Here is a 19,439-nt window from a genome sequence, read left to right as displayed (position 1 = left end):
TTAGTCTATTCTTGTGTTTTTACAAAAATAGAATTAGCTGGAAAAAAATCCCCAATAAAAAGAAAGGAAGACAATTCATCAAAACCTTTGTAATCTGGTTAAGAACACAATTACTGACCTTGTGAAACAAGCTCTAGTTCTTACATTTGTCACCTTAATTATAAATTGCTCTGCTTTCTTTTAATCTTCGATGTCGGTTTCTGATCTAAATTTTAAAGTTGAGGGTATTTAGGATATTTAAGGCTTTGCTTCCAGAGACACATAATTCATTTACAAAAGTCCTGTTAGAAAATCCCAGTTTTATTTTTAAAATGACTCACTGATTATGATAAAAGAGGCTCAGGTCTGGAATAAAGTAGCTGTAATTTGTTGGAAAAACAGACTGGAAGCTTGAATTTGTGTGCATTCTGGGAGCTGATGAGGTGGAGGAAGTTGTTGGGTGACTTGGCAGGAAGGGATGAATGGACTTCAGGAACCTACACTGTAAAAACAGACGCTGTGTTTTTGTGGGCTTAAGGACAAGATAGAGCAGGGGTTTGGTGTTCGATGCCTGGCGTTGATGCCAGACATCAGCACAAGAACCGAAGCAAATCTCAGGAGAGGGAGAGCCTCTTGATGCAAACTAAGGTTAGGTTTAAGACACAAAAACGGAGAGCAAGCTTGAAAGAAGCTTTTTGGAGGTGGACTATGTTCACCAAACCAAACGTCATATCATGAACTCTCTACTTGGTGCACATGAAATATGTAAGAAACCAAAGGTCTCTTGGCCTTGAAGTATGTTTGACTGTGAGTTGGTCTGGAAAACAAACCTGACTTCCAGAAACAACCTAAAACCACAGGACAGAAATGACAAAAGCCTGGAGAGAAAGCAACCTTCACACGTCTGCTGCATCCCAGGATCTGACCCTCTGGTTTAGCGGCAGCGTTCTGTTCAGGGTCTAACCATCTGTGAAGTAAACCTCAGGAGAACACCAGAGGCTCATGGGTGACCTGCCAGGAAATGGTAGATACTTGTATGGCGCTTTTCTACCTTCATCGTAGCTCAAAGTGCTTTAAAGTCACAGTTCCTTTCACCCAAGCAGACACACATTCACACACTGCTGTCTTGCCCAAGGACACTTCCACACATGGCTGGAATCGAGCTGCAATAATCTGATCAGAAGTCGACCGCCATACCGCTGCACCACAGCCGACAGTGCTGATACTGTCAGTTTTCTTCTCACCTTCTCACAGGAGTATTGTTACTTAGGTTCTCGCCAAACTGCTCTTCCTCTTTTGACAACCGGATTACTCTACGATAAAGTCTGCACATAATGCAACGGCGTCAGAGCGGCAGAGCCAAACACAAAGGAGAGGAAGCATTGAGATGGTGCAACCCGATGAAGGTGTGGCTGCAGAGACACTGACCCTGCTAATAATACACCCACACTTTCATATTATAGTTTGGTTTAGATCTGTCAGGGTGTGACTGCAAAGTACCAGAGGTAACAGTTTATCCAATCCTCTGCCTAATCCCTCCTTCATGAAGCAGCCGTTGTCTCCAAGCTTTGAGGAGCAGGCTCACATAACAAGCTCTTTGCTGAGCGTTTTCTCCCCTAACAGGTTTGGATGTTCCTTTGAGACATCAGGCTTTGGTCTAAACTCAGGCAGAGGCTGTGATCAAGACTGCTGCTGATCAGACGGACGTCGTGCAGCAAACGAGCTAAAAAGAGTCAGGAGCTGTGTGTGAACGTAAGCGGACGTGTTGGATCTGGAATCAGCCCTCGCTTAGAGATGCTGCTAGAAATGCCTGTTGGGGCATAGAGGAAAACACCGTTTGGTTCTGGAAGTCCTGTGGTCAAAAGAGTGGAAAAATGAGCGCTGTAAAGTTCCAAATCAAAGCCACCTCATGCTGTAATGATGAAGACCAAGAATGCCTTCATCCTCCACATGAACACAGGCTGCAGCTTCATGCCTTTCCATCCATGTCCTCTCGTATAACTGCCGTTCCTCATAGATGTCGTGTTTTCTGCAACCTTTCTGACCCCCGGAGGTGTTGTCTGCAGCCCAAAAACTGAAGGTGACCCGGGACACGAGCTTCACTTTTGCTCCAGACGTGAGGCACCAACGGGTATGCTTTGGGTCGAATCAAAAAGTCTGCATTTCCTTCATGTTTCTTTGCCGCCGTGACTCACAGCCTCCCCCTAAACAGTGTGTTTACGGGTCCAAGTCATGAACTCTAATGAAGTATTAACAATCACTTTCTTGCGGAGGTGTTGCTTGCGGTTTTATAGAAAGTGAGGAGCTTGCGTGTTAAAGAAACAGATGTGGAAACTGGCGACACACTGAGGGCTCAGTCATGATACGACTAATTAAGAAGGAAAGTCAAACACTGGCTGACTCGGTCCCTGATGGATGCCTGCACGGCCACATGCAAGGTTTTGATTACAAGCAAATGGAAAAAGGCAGAGGCAGGAAGTCAGCTCTCATTTGGGAGAGAAAGGAAGGTTTGTGTATCGAGTATAAAGTTAAATGAAATCACAGGGGAGCAAGAAAGGAGATCGTTTCTCATGGGCCTCAGTGACGGGGAGTCCTTAAAAGGAGATGGGAGACTCTGGATTGGCTGAGACTCCAGACCAACAAGGCCTGGATTGGTTGGCCGAGCTGGAGTGACCTATGAGGAATGAAGAAACTTTCCAAATAAGGAAGAGAGATGAGGGAGCTGACTTTCATAATAACACAAACTGGGAGCTGGAAGGATGACAGGAGGGAAAAGGAGTGATGAAAGGAAGGACGAAGGGGTGTGAGGAGAGAGAGTTTATGTTTGGAGCTGACAGCATGGAAACTCGCCCATCTCAGTGATCCCCCACAGACAAACACCCCAGAGGAGCGCTGTTCAAGGAGGAGGTCCATGGACCAGGGATTGTGGAAGTGAGACCCGCAATGAGTATGACAACCACACAGCTCTGATGGGGGGTAATAGCAGGCTGCTATAATGTTCACACACTGCAGTGACACACACCGACTCGCCTCAAAGAGTCAGCACCCTGAGGATGACTCTCCCAAAAACCATCTGACCTTTTCCCTCTCATTAGACCAGCCCCCCCGCTCCAGCTTAGCCTGACTCATGCACCCACACCAAGTCGCTAAAAATAGAGACACGCAACATAAAAATAGAATAGGATCAGTCCTAAAAAAGGTTTTCTTCATCTCCCAAAAATGAAGGACCAGCAGTCCCTGCAGGGGCACGACAGAAGAGAACAGACCCCTGCCAAAACATGAGAATATCATAAATAAGTGTTTTCATTTCCATAACTCGATTTATAAATTAAACTTTCATGGAATGCAGTTTCAGGGCCCAATTGAATTCAAGAATTCATTTGTGTTTACATAAATTGGAATTCCAGCTCGTAAAAACTGTGGAGAAAACTGTCCAAATTCTGCAGGACATGAATGTTTTCAGCTGAGTTTCCCCATCTAATCATCTACTGAACTCCAAGCAGAACCCGAGCTGCTGCAGGTCCAGAGGGAAATCTCCACAGTCATGATTTGGGCTGAAATGTCCAGAACTGGTGTGGGGAAACTCTGCTTTCTTCATCCAGAATCACTGCAACAGTCTAGAATGTTCTAGAGGACTTCAGGATTCCTTCTGCTGAGGATCTGGATGCAGATTTCCTCAGCAGGACCTGGTCTCTGTCCAGACTATGGAAGGGTTTGGATGGAGATTTCACTTTGGAAAGAATTGATTAGGATTTGATGTCAGCAGAATCTCTGTCTTTATCTTTTGGTAAAAACCCAGAACTAAACGGAGATTTCTGCACAGTTGTTTAATTTTCTAAAATCCTGTTTTTGTGGGTTTTATGAACTGGAACTCAAATTTATCTAAAAATAAACAAACACATATTCAAAATCAATTAAACAGTAGGCCCTAAATCTATATTCTATGAAAGTATAATTTTGTTTTGAATGGAAATGAACACATTTCCATCATATTCTAATTTTTTGTAAATGTTCTGACAAATCTTTATTATTTTAGAGAGATGATAACTTTATTGGTCGCATTTAACAGACATAAAGTTATGTCAACTATACTAAGTTTTTGCCTGTAATAATCAGAAAAATCTTTGAGCTTTTATTTTTGCTTGCTTTAAGGTATTTTTACAAGCAACAATCTGCTATATTGTATGTATAATTAAAATAATTGATCTAAAATCAAACAATTTTATTGAGTTATTGTATAATTCATCACAAGGTCATTTGACTGGAAAATTAAATAACTTTGGGAACTTTCCCCTTATTTTGCTATGCATAATACACAATGTGTATGACTATATAGAAAAAGCTTCAAGATTAAGCAAAAAAACAAAAAAAAATATCAGAAAGTAAAAAGTGAAGCCTCCTCTGCCTAGTCAACTCTCACTTTTTGCCTCTGAAGTCAAGAAAAGTCCTTTTTAGTTTGTTCTTTCCCGAGCTTTTGTTTTGAAGGCCGCTGATCTCTTGCAGACTGCAGGCTTTTACTGTGAAGGGGAGGAGCTCCCAGACAGACAGCCTGACTCATGCGGGCAGAGAGAGCTGCCTCCGTCTGCCTGCTCACTGCTATATATGCTCCTCCAGCTGTTAGGGCAGCAGGAATCTCTCTGCTCCGACCTTCTCCGCTCCGGAGGCACCAGCCGTCTGCACCTCCTCATCTCTGACTGAGTGAGTCCCTAACGGAGGCCTCTGGTTTTTTCTGAAGCTACACCTTTCAATCTGAGAGTTGAAGGAAACTCCAGACTTCTTTCTAACTCTGGATCAGCCTTCTGGCTCTTCTGAAACAATAGAGGTTCTGTAGGACTTGGGGTCCAAAACCGCTCCGGAACCACAAGAGAGGAAGTGAGGAGAACCATCCTTCTGGGCGACTTCATCCAGGAGGATTTGTTAGTTTGATTGTGTGTCTGTGTGTTGGTGTGTGGTTCAGTGTTGTGCAGAGCTCCTGTGGATGGATTATTGTCATACCATAAGTATTCTTTAATGAGAAAGCTCTGGTCTCACTGGATTCGGGCTCTTTTCTGCTTCCTCCTCCTCTCCTCCTCCTCCTCTTTTCCTTCCACTCCTGCTGTTAATCCCATTTGATGGCTGATGTCTTTCCCACTCCAATGTCTTCAGAATTCCTCCTTTGGAGAGAAAAAACAGAAACTTGCTTCATTCTCTCACTGGAAACATGAGCTGGGGGGTGGGAGTGGGGGTGGAATAAGAAAAACTGTTGTGCCGTACAGACAAAGAGGGAGGGGGGGTCTGGTTTTTATTTCATATGGTGTGTATGCAATTAGAGCTGAAAGACAAGAGAGAGAGAAAGTTGGACAGGTTGTGAGAGCAAAGTTTGGTGTGTGTGTGTGTGTGGTGATGGTGGGGGGGTGAGGGCTGCAGTCTGCCCCGCCTCCCCAGCGTTTGGTCGTTTCCCCTTTTGGGAGTTTATCTTCATGAACGTCTGTTTGGGATCAGGAACTTCCTGTTTGGATGGCGGACACGCGTTCCATGTTGTTTGCATGGTCAGTGTGAGACTGCAGCCCGGTTTCACTCTTCAGTGTGAATCATTGACAGGAGGTCCAAACACACGCTAGGTGGCTCTGCAAGCATGCAGGAACTCTGGACTTGATGGGCAGAGTCTGCCCCCCTGTGCTGTTGCTTCCTAAAGGAAACCCTTCATTACCGCCGATAAAAACTCAACAGCTTCCTGCACTTCCTGTCATCAGCTGGGTGGGCGGGAAGTGGATGATGGTTCTGAGCTTGAAGGACCTTCTGATGCTCTCTGGACGCCGTGGGGAGGGACACAAAGTAGACGTGACCCTGTAGTCTCCATGTCTGACAGCGGCGTGTTTCTCATTTGATCAGACCAGTCATGGTCCTGACAGGCTTCCAGGGGCAGGGCCTCCTCCGTCCTCCTCTCCTCACTTTGTGTCAACCTGTACCATAAAAGCGCCGTCCGCGGGTTCATCCTGAAAGAGGTGGCCTCACGGCCTTTGTCCTGAACATTAGTTCTGCCTTACAGCTGGAGCCGCAGACAGGGGGGCTTTTTCGCTGTCAAGCACAGAACTTTGTGGGCCAGTTGGCTCAGACCAAGCAGCAAAACACAGAGCTGTCGTCATGGTGACGGGGGAACCTACAAATTCATCCTTGCTCTGGCTGTGACCACGATGAAGGAGGGGCCGCTGAAGTCCTGCTTTCCCAAAGCCTGTTTGTGGCAGCAGAAGAAGTTTTAAGTAAAAAAAAAAACCTTGTGGTGGCAGACGAGGCTAGAAGTAGCAATGGGCAAAGGGGGGCAACGCTCCCCCAAACGCCACGACCGTCCCCAGACATGATGACCCACTAAATCCAAAAGTTGAAGTATGTTTTAGGAAAAATGATTTAGAGTGCTCTGTGCTCTCTGTCGCCTATTTAGAGTAGCTGCGTATTGGTAGATGTATAAGGAGGGCGTGGCTTCACTTTCTTGATGTACACGCCATGGTTAAGGTGTGTATGTGCATATATATATATATATATATATATATATATATATATATATATATATATATATATATGTATACATGTGTGTATATATATATATATATATATATATATATGTATACATGTGTGTATATATATATATGTATATATATTCGGTGCTGTCCTGTAGGCCAGCCCTTTCTACCAATGGCTAGAAAGGGCTGGCCTACAGCACAGCACCGAAGCGCTCATCCTGGCAGCCCAGGAACAAGCCCTGAGCACCAGAGCAATAGAGGCTCAGATCTACCACACCGGACAAGACCCAAGGTGTAGATCTACCACACCAGACAAGACCCAAGGTGTAGATCTACCACAACAGACAAGACCCAAGGTGTAGGCTGTGCAAAGAGGCGCCTGAAACAATCCAGCACATAACTGCAGGGTGTAAGATGCTGGCAGGGAAAGCATACATGGAGCGCCACAATCAAGTGGCTGGAATAATATACAGGAACATGTGTGCAGAATATGGACTGGAAACCCCAAGGTCAAAATGGGAAACACCTCCAAAGGTGGTAGAGAATGAGAGGGCAAAGATCCTGTGGGACTTCCAGATCCAGACTGAATGGATGGTAATGGAGAACCAACCAGACATTGTAGTGGTGGATAAAGAACAGAGAAAAGCCGTTGTGGTGGATGTGGCAGTGCCAAGCGATGGGAACATCAGGAAGAAGGAACATAAGAAACTGGAGAAATACCAGGGACTCAGAGAAGAACTGGAGAAAGCCTGGAAAGTGAAGGTGACAGTGGTGCCTGTGGTAATTGGAGCACTCCGGGCAGTAACCCCCAAGCTGGAGGAGTGGCTACAACAGATACCTGGAAAGACCTCAGACCTCTCAGTCCAGAAAAGCGCAGTGCTAGGAACAGCTAAGATACTGCAGGACCCTCAAGCTCCCAGGCCTCTGCTAGAGGACCCCAGCTTGGAGGAGAAACCACCCGCGGAGGGTGACAGGGATGTATTGTATTGTGTGTATTTATATATATATATATATATATATATATATATATATATATATATATATATATATATATATATATATTCTGACAAAAAATGATTGGAGAGACAGATATAATACAGTGTCCTGCTTGTGCCTGTCCCAAGCCTGGTAATTGCAGAAGCTAATGTCAGGGAGAGCTTCAAACAGAAAACTAACAGGACGAATTAAATGAAGCAAAGGAGAATATGGATCTGTGGATAGATGAACTGATGTGACGATGAGGGACATCCCCCCCCCCCCCCCCCCCACACACACACACACACACACACACACCCCTATGGTGGGTTGGCTCAACCTGGGCCTGGTGGCAGAAAGGGCTCTGATCATTTGCATGTTGTTGTGGAACCATAAACGTCTTCATGCAGCAGAAAACACACGCTGACCTTTTCCCGCTCCGGCATCGTTGAACCTTCAGGAATTCAAAGGCGGCTTTGCTGAAACAATGCTGAAGTTGTTCCTTCAACTCGAATGCGAACCCTTGTGCTATCCTAGGCACTTTAACGTTAACACGTCAATGTAAGGGGGGGGGGGGGTGGTCATAGGATAGCACAAGGGTAACAGCATGAGCCTCCACTGAGCAAAATCTTGTCTGCATTGGTGATTTTTAGCTAGAATTTGCTCTGGGGGGTCAGAAGCATAAAACAGCCTTTGAGGTTTTGCCTGCTGACGCAGTAAAGCGGCTGTGGAGGGAAGAGGCTGTGAGGAAATGCTCGGCCGTTTCAGCCTGATGCTCCCACAGCACTGCCAAAAAAGGAAAGAAACTGCTGCTGAGTTTTCCACGCTGCCAAACTATTCCTGTAAAAGCGCTGGTTTGGCGGCGCCCTGATCCGGAGGCCTCGAGGAAATGTAAAGGGAGATGTCAACAAAGCTGCAGACCTGCACGTCTCTGCAGCGGGGGAGTCCTGGAGGGAGAGCTCCAGGTGACGGACAGGTTGGATGTTTTGAGGTGTGAGCATGAGGGAGTCGGAGTTGTCAGTCCTGCAGCAGAGAGGATTTCTTACACCTCTGTGCTTAGTTTATGCAGGTGAACCTAAAGGGAAGGGGGGGGGGGGGTACAGAAACAGAATAACTCCATTCAACATCTGGAAAAGGTCATGGGAACTTGGTGGAGACAACAAGCACATCTGGGATTTCTGAACAGGACCCATGTCAGCAATTGTTCACTGCAAAAACGCACTTAAGGGATACACTTCATAGAAAACATTTTGATCTGTAAAAAGCAAGTCATCTGATAGGACAAGATAAAATGAGCATTTAAAGGTATAGAGCTAGTGTAAGTTAACTGTTTCTACATTGCTAAAGTCATTTGACTTCATTATCCCTTGTGCTATCTTAGATGACCCCCCCTTCCATTGACGTGTTCTTCCTACCATGACAAAGGTGGATAAAGGTGGAAAGATTTCATGGAATCCATGGACACCAGTGAAGATCACAAATCATTGAAGAAAAAAGGTTCAGTGCACTGTCTAGTGGGTCTAGATGACCCAACTCCCAACGTTAAAGTGCTGAGGATAGCACAAGGGTCACAATGACACAAAACAGGGAATCTGTTGCTTTTTTCTGTCTTTGGGAAAGACTTCTGCGTGTTAGATGCAAACAGGTCTGCAGAATGACTAGATATAGAGCTACTAGTTTTGTTGAGTTAAGACGGAGCAGGTAGAAAACCATCTGCTGCACTTTGGAGCTTGATGAAGAGTGTTGAAAAAGGGCTAATTGTGAAGGAGTTCAGCCTCTGTGCATGGCAGACGTTAGCTGCTCTCAGGGCTGGATCTGCAGCATCCCATCAGAAGTAGAAAACCACGTTGGAGCTGCCGTGGTATCAGCTTCTGCTCCCCAACAGCCCTCCTTCCTGCTGTGTGTTGACGCTCAGTAAAGGTGTGAGTGTTGCTCCGAAGCAGGAGCCCACTGCTGGCGTGTTGGGGAGCTGTCAGCAGGTCTCATTTACATGGGGCAGACAAGGTGCCTGTCTGAACAGCAGCAGTTTCTGTCACTGGCTCTGTCACGCCCCCTCCACGTGTTCACGCTGCTGTCTTCCTCCTGCCCGCTCGCTCGCTCTACCTGACGGTGCCAAAGGCACCAGGACAATCTGAGACCTGATAGTTATTTTACAAAAACACAGAGAGGCGCAGCTCAGGGAGGACAGAGCCGCAGATTGCCGACCCCTGCTCCAACACTTCAATAAGCGCTATTGGACATCCTACATTTTAGCTTAACTTTAGTCAAAGAAAGTCAGTTCCCTGAAAATGAGGGAAGATGTTATGCAGATGTTTTGGTGAATTAACAGTTGTGTCCAAATGACCTCACTACTTTGTGCATCAAGAGGGAATTTGTCATTTTGCTGGTGTGTCCAAATCTATAATTCAAGAAATTTTCCAGGAGTCTGTGAATTAGCAAATATAGAGCACAATGCATTATATCCAAGTTTTCATCATCAGAACACAGAGGATTCAGACGTAGTCTTTGTTAAATGCTCATATTTATTAGGTTTTTACTTTGTTTAAATTGGCTTTTTTTTTAAAAGAAGAAAAGTAGTGAACTTGTCTGTTTTGTGTTTAAATCCAGGGCAATAGATAGTCCTGAACCAGCCTATATAATATTTTAGGTGTTAGGGAGAGAATTCAGACACAGACAATAGCTTTTTACATTTTAAATAATGTCTTAGCTATGAGAACAAAAAGTGCAAGTTTAAAGTCTCACTCTGATCATTTATTGTCAAAGTGTTTCCAGTAGTCTTTAAATAAGCAACCTGTCGCAATTTCAGGCAGGCACACTCGGCAGTGTTTTACAGGTTATTCCCCTGGGCCCTTCAGTCAATTAACTCACCTGCTCAGCGTCCTATTTCAGCCCAGGTGCGCAGTTGTTCATTCTCTCTTACCTTCAGCGCTCATTCTTCACCCCTCCCTCCTCCCCGGCTTCCACCTGTGGGCTCCGTTAAGGGGTTTTTTGTCACCCGAAGGTTTTATGCAAATTATCTCATGGAATTGAACGGAGCCTTATGCCAAACGGAAAAGTTGTGAATGCCAACTTAAAGAATGTGGAAAAATTAAGTATGTGAAATAAATATTTCTTACTGCAAGAGTTGTCTGACTGAAATTAGGATTATAACGTTTTAAGCCGAAAAGCAAAAACCTGTGTTGTTTTCTGGGACATAGTTTCTGCAGATTGTGGCAGAGTGAGCCTGCCCTCATTCCCCATCATTCCTTTGACTCTCTCTCCTGCCAGCTTACAGCCCCATCCTAACATTAGTGGTGTAATTAAAATGGTGAGCTATCCATCCGTACAGTTTAGATGCAGATCCCAGACGTTCATGGATCTTTTTGTCTGTAAGTGGTGGCATCAGAATGGAGCAGAATGTGACCCACTGATTGTAGTTTGTACGTAACAAATATGAGCTTTTTCAAACGACATTTTGCTCCTGATTCACAATAGTTTGAATAAAGAAATACTCAGTGATGCGATTTTTAGATTCATTTGCTTTCCTCCGTCAGACAGAGAACATGTTCAAAACACTGAAAACACCTTTTTCATTGGAGTGGGTCTTCAGAGGAAGTTTCTAAAAATGAGTTAAATGGTTGATTCAATATTTAGAAGAAGGTAATTTGACTAGAAATCAGACAAATGAACCTATTACCTTCAGTTTTGACTCCAAACCATTTGGTTTTTTTAAGTTTCAGTGAAGCTGAAGTGACTTGGGCTCTGATGGGGTTTTTCTTCTCAGGAACGCCGACCAGCTGAAGCAGCTCCAGGAACAGGTTTTGCTGGAGCAGCAGGAAGCAGCTAACTGGGGACGAGAGCAGCAGAACCAGGAAGTCCTCCCACCTCCTCCCCAGCCACCACTTCAGGAGATACCTCCACCGGCTTCATCCTCTCCTCCTCTTCCCCCTCCTCCATCCTTCCAGGAGCTGGAGAGCAGCACAGCCATGCAGGCCAGCACCTTCAACTACACCCGGCCAAAACAGTTTATCGCCGCTCAGGGCCCTGGGGGAGGCGGCTTCCTCAACAGCTTCTCCGGCTCCTCTGGGTCCAGCCTGTCCTCCCCTTTGTCTCCTCCTGCCTCCCACAAGCCCTTCAACCGAGTCAGCCTGCCCCCGTTCACCAAAGCTGGCAGCGTTGAGTCTCCAAGCTCTCCTTCCTTTCCACCTCCACCTCCACCCTTCTTCACTTCCAGCAACCTGTCCTCCCCCTCAGGCCTCACCCAGGACTTCCCTCCTCCTCCTCCTCCTCCTCCTCCTCCACCTGCCTCCATGTCTCCAGCCCACTCAGACGTGTCCTCTCCGTTCTCCTCCATCCCTCCATCTCCTGCCTCTAGCTTTTTGTCCTCCGTGCTGTCCTCTGTCCCCACTACACCCAGCAGTCCTCCAGTCAACGCCCTGGGTCTTCCTAAAGGCAACGGCACTGTGTAAGAGTCCTCACTTCCACTCCCCCGTCTCTATGCGGGTCCGCTGAAGGTCCTGCGTAAGGCGCTTCAGCATCATGTCAGAACAGATCAGGGGGTATTCCAGGACGCATGTTTAAACTAGCCTGACTTTAAGCCTGAACTCTGGCTAAAGTCCGCCTGAACTAGCTTACTCTGGGTATGTCGGTTCCAAAAGACCGGATATGAGTTGGCATAATTACGCTGCACTTGGTAACCCTGGGTTAATGCACGTGCACAGCAGGTACATGTAGACATTCTCAATGGATCACCATGGAAACGCTTGGAGAAAAAATGAGAGCGCTACACTTCAGTGAGACGGAGTCTGAGATTTAAATGACGGCGTATGAAGATTATAAGACCATCACAAAAGTAATACGGCTGCATCATCAAAAGAAAGAGTTTCTGCTTGGAGAAAAATGACGGCCAACTAAACGGATCAGTTTCTGATCTTATTTCCAATTACATATGCAAATTTGTATATATAACTTATCCAACTTAAATGAATTGATTCAATTGGTAACAAGTAATTGAGTTAAATTTATTCAACCTAATATCTAACGTCCATCCAACTCAATAATTGTTTTCACAATTAAAATTTACATATTAATCTAACTAAATGTCATATTACTTCAATTCTATTTAATGTTTTTCCATATTAATTTATTTTACTTCTTGAACTCTCAAATGTCGAAGTTAGAGGCTACAGATTTTCTCATTTTTACAAAATTAAAATAAATGATACAGTGTAGATTTTCAACATATAGCTAACATTTAATTCTCATCTCCCTGACTATAACTGGAGGTTTAATATCTATCTATTTTAGCACTAACGCTGCTAAATAAACTCATCATCCTCTTCCTCCCTCTCACTCATGGTGCAGAAAGAGTTAAACATAACAGGACAAATAATTTGACAAAACACAGTAAAATAGCTAAACAACTAAACACATTTGGTCAAAAATCCACACTTAAACCCAAATCCGTCCAGACAGGCAAAGGGAATGATATCCCACAATCCCTTGGGGTGCCGATCTAACAGCAGCACCAAAGTTACACCTACTTAATTGAATTAATTTGAATGAAAGTGAAATCACTGTCTGATAACTACGTGTTATTTGTAAGCTGACTTAACTAAGAAAAAATGATTTATCTTAACTGAAGCAAATAATTAAGTTAGATCAAAGTAAAAAGTTTATTTTTCCAACATCCATATGTGGTCTTATCACCCTCTCATGGTGGAAAAAGTATTATCTGAGCTTCTTCATCCACTAAATCATCTTTAAATGGACACGCCATGCTGCTTCACCTCTCTGTAAACAAACTAACCTTCAACTAAACCTGCTCCAGACCAGGTTATATTCAGAGCATGAGTTGCCATGGTAACTTGACATACCCTGAAACATACCTCCATTTCTGGAACCGAAAGCTGAGGTTATCAACTTCCTTAGCCTCAAACTTATCGTGGGAGCTAGCATAACCTGCTTTCTGGAATACCCCCCTGGAGATGCTCTTTACATTAACACATTGAGAGCTGAATGTTTACATTAAAGCTGCATGTAAACATTTGAACATCCTCTTAGAGGAAAGCGTCTGCTGAAGATAAAGGCCTAAATCACACAGACGGTCACATCAGTTTCCCGCTGCTTTGACTTTTGTCTTGTTAGTTAATATACACCAGTTGAGGTGGGGGGGCTTTTTTATAGCCGTCCTTGCAGGATAGGCCCCCCTTCCCCCACCATCATGGGCTCTCTGCCAGTGATGTTTTCATCAGTGGCCCCTCATTCCTGCTCTCCCCCCAACATTCCTGCTGAGGCCGGACTGAGATAAGACACCTTAGAGGAATGTGAGCTCTGGACTCCTCCAGATAAGAAAGCTGAGGAGAGGACAAAACCTCCTCACATATTAGTAAACAAGCTTTTTTTCTTGTAATTTCAGAAAAGTGATTCCCAAAAAGCCGTCAATCAGCAAGACGCAGCGCATGGCGTCAGACTCGGACATCCAGGGGTCTAAAGACGCCGTCATCCAGGACTTGGAGAGGAAACTGCGCTTTAAGGAGGAACGCACAAGCAACGGCCAACAGGTGTGTTTTCTACCAAGGGGGGGTCAGAAGGGTGATCCGCCTCTCAGTGTGGATTAACACCAACTAACACACCTCTCCAATAAAACATAGAAAAGTGCTGTGACGTTATCTGTGGACAAACTGAGACACTAACCCGCGGTGACCCATTAATCCCTGCTTCCAGAGGTTAACCTATGAGGAGAAGATGGCCCGCAGGCTGCTGGGGGCCGACAGTGCTGCCACAGTCTTAAACACTCAGGACCCGGCGGAGGAGCCGGTCACACAGGTACGCCGGCTCTTCATCACACAACCTCCCTGAGTGACAGAGTGTGTTATGCAAGCCTCTGTGGTGGTTTAATCAGCCCCCTCCCCCACAGTGATGCGCAGCTACAACTGCAGAGACTGCTGGGAAATGTGTGAGGGGGGAGACTGAACTACAGCTTCATGGGTTCACCCCCCCTGTAGTTTTTCACCATGGTCTTCCTGTTCTCTCCTCCTCCCTTTCAGGAATACAAAGTGTCCAGCTTCGAACAGCGCCTTATCAGTGAGATTGAATTCCGCTTGGAGCGCTCCCCGGTGGAGGAGTCAGACGAGGACGTGCAGTACGATGAAGACGCCGCCGGGCAGGGGGTGGCGCCGTCCTTTGAACAGAAGCTCAAACACTACAAAGTGTTTGAGGGCATGCCGGTCACGTTCTCCTGCAGGGTGAAGGGAGAACCCAAAGCAAAGGTGGGAGTTTCACAGAAGAGTCGAGCTTTTCCATGAATGCTCAGACCTTCACAGCTTATTTAGAACCAATGCACTGTACATCCACTTATGGTAAATGGCGTATACTTATATAGCGCTTTCTACCTTCTTACGAAGGCCCAAAGCGCTTTACAGTCACAGTCCCATTCACCCATGCACACACACATTCACACACTGATGGCGGCTCCACTGCCAAACACTGGCGCCAACCTCCCACCAGAGGCAAGGTGGGATTCAGTGTCTTGCCCAAGGACACTTCGACACATGGGCGTGCAAGGCGGGAATCGAACCTGCAATCTTACGATCATGGGTCGACCGCCCTACCGCTGCACCACAGCTGCCCACTTATGACGGAGTACTTTAAGAAAGAAGAACATTGAATGAAGTAAACACCCCAAAACTGAACACACTAATAAAAAAAACAGCACTTAAACACACACCAAACACAAAAATGTTAAAAATAAAATAATTCATAAAATAATAAAGAGGAGATGCTGTAAAAACTGCTGACAGTCATTTAGAAAAACGACATTTCACCATAAAACCTTTTTTTCCCTGTTTGTGATTAAAGAAAGGGCTGCATGTGGTGCAGTGGTTAGCGCCCACAGTGAGACGGCTCTGCTTTGAGTTCTGGCTGGGTTCTTTTGGGGGGGGCAGTGCCGTCTGTTGTGTTTATTTATTCATCTTTGCAGAATCTCCTCATCAGAATTTTGTTATTCATATTTCACCACAAAAGATCTGCAGCATCTCTCTGCAAACGACCAGAGAGCCGACCCAAAGCAGCTCTGCTCTGCCCACCTCCACATATTCCTAAAAACGTTCCCATTCTCCTGGATAAAGGCTTTGTGTGCTGAGTTTTCAAGCGGATTTTCTGGTGTTTACCCTGGATTTGTGTTTCTGCTCTAAAAAGCTGCTTTGGGTTTCGTGTTTCAGAACAGAACTCTGATCCCAAAACAGGGAAATAGGTTAAGATTATTACAATTATTCCAATATGACCAAATAGAAAAGTCTGAGAAACAAATCAAATCAAAGTCAATTAATCCAAAGGAAAAATCAAACATTTATGCAAATTGATTTCAAAAAGATAAAGTCAATAAAATTGTACACCTTAGTTCTGAATGAGCAAAATGTTTGATCAAAGTTTACCAAAGAGGAGGATAAAGCAGCTGAAACTTTTTATCTTTCCATATAATAAAGCGGTCAGATCACATCTTTCCCTCCAACACTATCAACTTAAAAAACATTTCAGAAAATTCCTTTAGCGTGGAATCTGTCAAGCCCCCAACCAGAATGAACACACGGGAGTGAACAGGGATTCGAACCCTAACTCTGCCCAGGAACTCCTCTTTGAGCAGGAAAACACTGTTGACAGAAATGAGGACGGACACTTCCTGTCCAGGAACAACCCTGAACGTTTACTGGAAATCCTCCTTTCCTCCAAAGATCTACTGGTTTAAAGACGGCAAGCAGATCTCCAAGCGCAGTGAGCACTACAGAATCAACAGACACCCGGACGGGACCTGCTCTCTGCACACCGCCGCCGCCTCGCTGGATGATGACGGCAACTACACCATCCTGGCCGCAAACCCACAAGTAAGGAGGCGCGTTTGTGAGGCTGCAGGAGGCCAGGGATCAAACCTGTACACGTTCATGTGCAGAAACATACTTTTGCCGTCTATAACTGTGCTGCCTCCCTCCCTCCCTCAGGGCCGAGTGAGCTGCACCGGCAGGATGATGGTGCAGGCGGTGAACCAGCGAGGGCGCAGCCAGAGATCCACACCTGGACAAATGCGCAGGTGAGGCTCTGCTCTGTCACCTGCACCCGCCCACGTCTCCACGATGCCTGCATGCACCCACACCTGCTGCTCCTCGCTGTTTTGACGTGCACAGCCGGCTTTCACGCACCAACGGCGGCGCAGGAAGTTCTACATCCACTTGAGGAGCTCTCCCTGATCAGATAAAAACCCCCACGCCTCTCATTTCCATCCTGGCTGATGGGGGGCATTTGTCATAACAGCAGAGTCCTGACCTGACCTCAGTAGGAGCTGTGGTCACTGCCAGAAGGAGAGCAGATTAACCCTTGTTCTATCCTAGGCACTTTAACATTGGGAGTTGGGTCATCTAGACCCACTAGACAGTGCTCTGAACCTTTTTTCTTCAATGATTTGTGATCTTCACTGGTGTCCATGGATTACATGAAATCTTTCCATCTTTATCCACCTTTGTCATGGTAGGGAGAACACGTCAATGTAAGGGGGGGGGGTCATCTAAAAGCAGGCACCACCTAACGTCATTAAAGCATCTAATTGGTCAGTTTATAACTTGAACAACTTGAACTACAGAAAAAATATTATGAAAAAAAAGAGGAGTATCAAGTAGATGCTAAATAACGTATCAGAGCTAGAACGATTATTCTGACCAATAGAATGACAGTAACAGCTGTTCATGTCTCTATCGACGTCTGTGGGATTTTGGCTTCTTGAAGCCAGCAGGTACTTCCTGTTTGAAACGCACGGGGGGGGGGGTATTCAGTCCAGTTTTTATACAGTCCGTGGTTTCAATGGCGTGAGGTGATGCTAAGCAGAAAAACATCATCACATCTTGTACTAAATAGGAATGAAATATTTCGCCTCCTTCTGCTCTTCTCATCTTTTAGGAATTATTTTGTACCTGAAAAGGAAAACATCTTAGGTGGTTGAAAGTTTGTGATGGATATCTTCTAAGAACGCTGTCCAGACTTTAAAGGTACAACTCCAATGACAACCGTGTTGTTGACCCCCCACCCAGGTCCAGATCCCGGTCCAGAGACAGCGGAGACGAAAACGACAACATCCAAGAGCGCCACTTCCGCCCCCACTTCCTGCAGGCCCCCGGGGACCTGATCGTCCAGGAGGGCCGCCTGTGCCGGATGGACTGCAAGGTAACCACAGGGGGCGGGGCTTAGCTGCTGCACGTCCAACAGCTGAGCAGCAGACTGGATCAGCGGATCGATCAGCTGTCTGACCAGACCGCCATTAGACACCGCCCCCAACCATCTAGAAACCTTTTCTGTCTTAATCATGGGGGGGGGGGGGGGGTCTGCACTGCTTTTGTGTCATAAAAGGTTGAATTCTAGTTTTGGCTGAAAAAGACCCCCCTCCCCCCAGTGTTAGTCAGCAGACTGCGGGGACACAGATTCCACTTCCTGTTGATGAAGTCAGGTTCCTGGAATGCCCCCCCCCCCAATGCCCCCCACCAGAGAGCCTCCTGCAGGACCTCAGGTCCAGGAAGGACCGTTTACTTGGAAGCTTTCTGAACATGTCTGCGGCGTCTCTTCCTTTGGAATTCTGGGAATGCTGTTGTGTGGTTGTGGGTTTCAGGTGGGAGGGGGCAGGTGTTGGCTCTATATTCCGTGTTGGTGGGTGCATGCAGATGAAAAAACGGTGTTCTATCCATGCTGCAGTGAAGCTGACACAAGCTTCAGCTTCATTTAACACCAACTCTGAGGAAAACGGTGGTTGTTTCTTAAGATAGAGGATGTAAATACAGAAAATGAAGATTAAATTTACATTCAGAAGTTTCTCTTTATTCAAATAGTTGGGAATCAGGAGCAGAGGAAAAACTGTTTTAAGAAAGAGTGTATTTGTTAAGTATAAATTCTGCTGGCGGGTCTCAAGCTCTCTGCTCTGCTCCATTCTGATCCTCCACCCACAGATCCATGAACGTCTGATTTCCTGGTCTGAGCTGGAATCTGGATCAGAACTAGAATGGATGGATAGATCTGATGTTGGCCACCATTTTTGTTGCACCGCTAATGTTAGCTTATGGTTGTGAGGGGCTGTAAACTAGTGGGAGGGAATGTAAACAGAGAGCTCTCAGTTACTAGGAGGTGAAGGGTCAGTCAACGGCAACAGTCCCGCCCACAACTGGGAGGTGAGTTTCTAATGAACTCCTGCCGCTCTGCAGAAATATGTTCAAGAAAACGACTTGAACTAGAAACAGGATGATCAGAAACACTTTCACAATAAATCAGAGGATGATCAAAGAGCCTCTCTCTCCTCCACCTGAAGGTTAGCGGCCTGCCGACCCCTGACCTCGTCTGGCAGCTGAATGGACACAGCATCCGCCCTGACTCCTCCCACAAGATGCTGGTGAGGGAGAACGGCGTGCACTCGCTGGTCATCGAGCCCGTGACGAGTCGCGACGCCGGCATCTACACCTGCATTGCCAGCAACCGGGCCGGCCAGAACTCCTTCAACCTGGAGCTCATCGTTGCAGGTGAGTGTTTGTGGCAGCAGCGCAGTCTGCAGCCGCGTGGACTCAAACCCTCCGTCCCCACAGCCAGAGAGATGCACAAGGCGCCGTCGTTTGTGGAGAAGCTGCAGAACACCAGCGTGGCGGAGGGCCACCCTGTGCGGCTGGAGTGCCGGGTCACGGGGGTTCCGTACCCCCAGATCTTTTGGAAGCGGGAGAACGAGTCCTTCACTCACAACACGGACAGAATAAGGTTTGACGGCTTTCCTGTCAAAAGCAAAGTGAACGATGTGAGGGTCAACGGCCTCTGCTCTCTCCCAGCATGCACCAGGACAACTGCGGCTACCTGTGTATGATCATCCAGCCCGCCTCGAAGGAGGACGCTGGCTGGTACACGGTTTCAGCCAAGAACGACGCCGGCATCGTCTCCAGCACAGCACGCCTCGACGTCCACAGTAAGTGTGCAGGAACAGAGTGGGTGGGCGGG

At 46.3% G+C, this 19,439-nt stretch overlaps 1 protein-coding gene across 8 annotated transcripts in view; it reads left to right on the top strand.

Annotated features, from left to right (window-relative positions):
• The window catches only part of palld (palladin, cytoskeletal associated protein), a 69,599-nt gene that overhangs the window by 49,317 nt on the left and 843 nt on the right, over nucleotides 1-19,439 (top strand). For 4 of the 8 annotated variants that reach the window (XM_023953892.1, XM_023953890.1, XM_023953894.1 and 1 more), the window contains 9 exons: nucleotides 11,215-11,895; nucleotides 13,849-13,993; nucleotides 14,157-14,258; nucleotides 14,480-14,701; nucleotides 16,163-16,312; nucleotides 16,427-16,515; nucleotides 17,507-17,639; nucleotides 18,769-19,205; nucleotides 19,274-19,407. In XM_023953892.1, coding sequence (XP_023809660.1) covers nucleotides 11,215-11,895; nucleotides 13,849-13,993; nucleotides 14,157-14,258; nucleotides 14,480-14,701; nucleotides 16,163-16,312; nucleotides 16,427-16,515; nucleotides 17,507-17,639; nucleotides 18,769-19,205; nucleotides 19,274-19,407 — 2,093 coding nt within the window. The remainder of the gene's footprint in view (nucleotides 1-11,214; nucleotides 11,896-13,848; nucleotides 13,994-14,156; nucleotides 14,259-14,479; nucleotides 14,702-16,162; nucleotides 16,313-16,426; nucleotides 16,516-17,506; nucleotides 17,640-18,768; nucleotides 19,206-19,273; nucleotides 19,408-19,439) is intronic. The other 4 variants (XM_023953891.1, XM_023953896.1, XM_023953897.1 and 1 more) reach the window with 3 other exon arrangements.

The sequence above is a fragment of the Oryzias latipes genome, chromosome 4 (genome assembly GCF_002234675.1).
Source record: "Oryzias latipes chromosome 4, ASM223467v1".
Taxonomy (NCBI): Eukaryota; Metazoa; Chordata; class Actinopteri; order Beloniformes; family Adrianichthyidae; genus Oryzias; species Oryzias latipes.
This window is presented reverse-complemented; position numbering and strand designations above follow the sequence as displayed.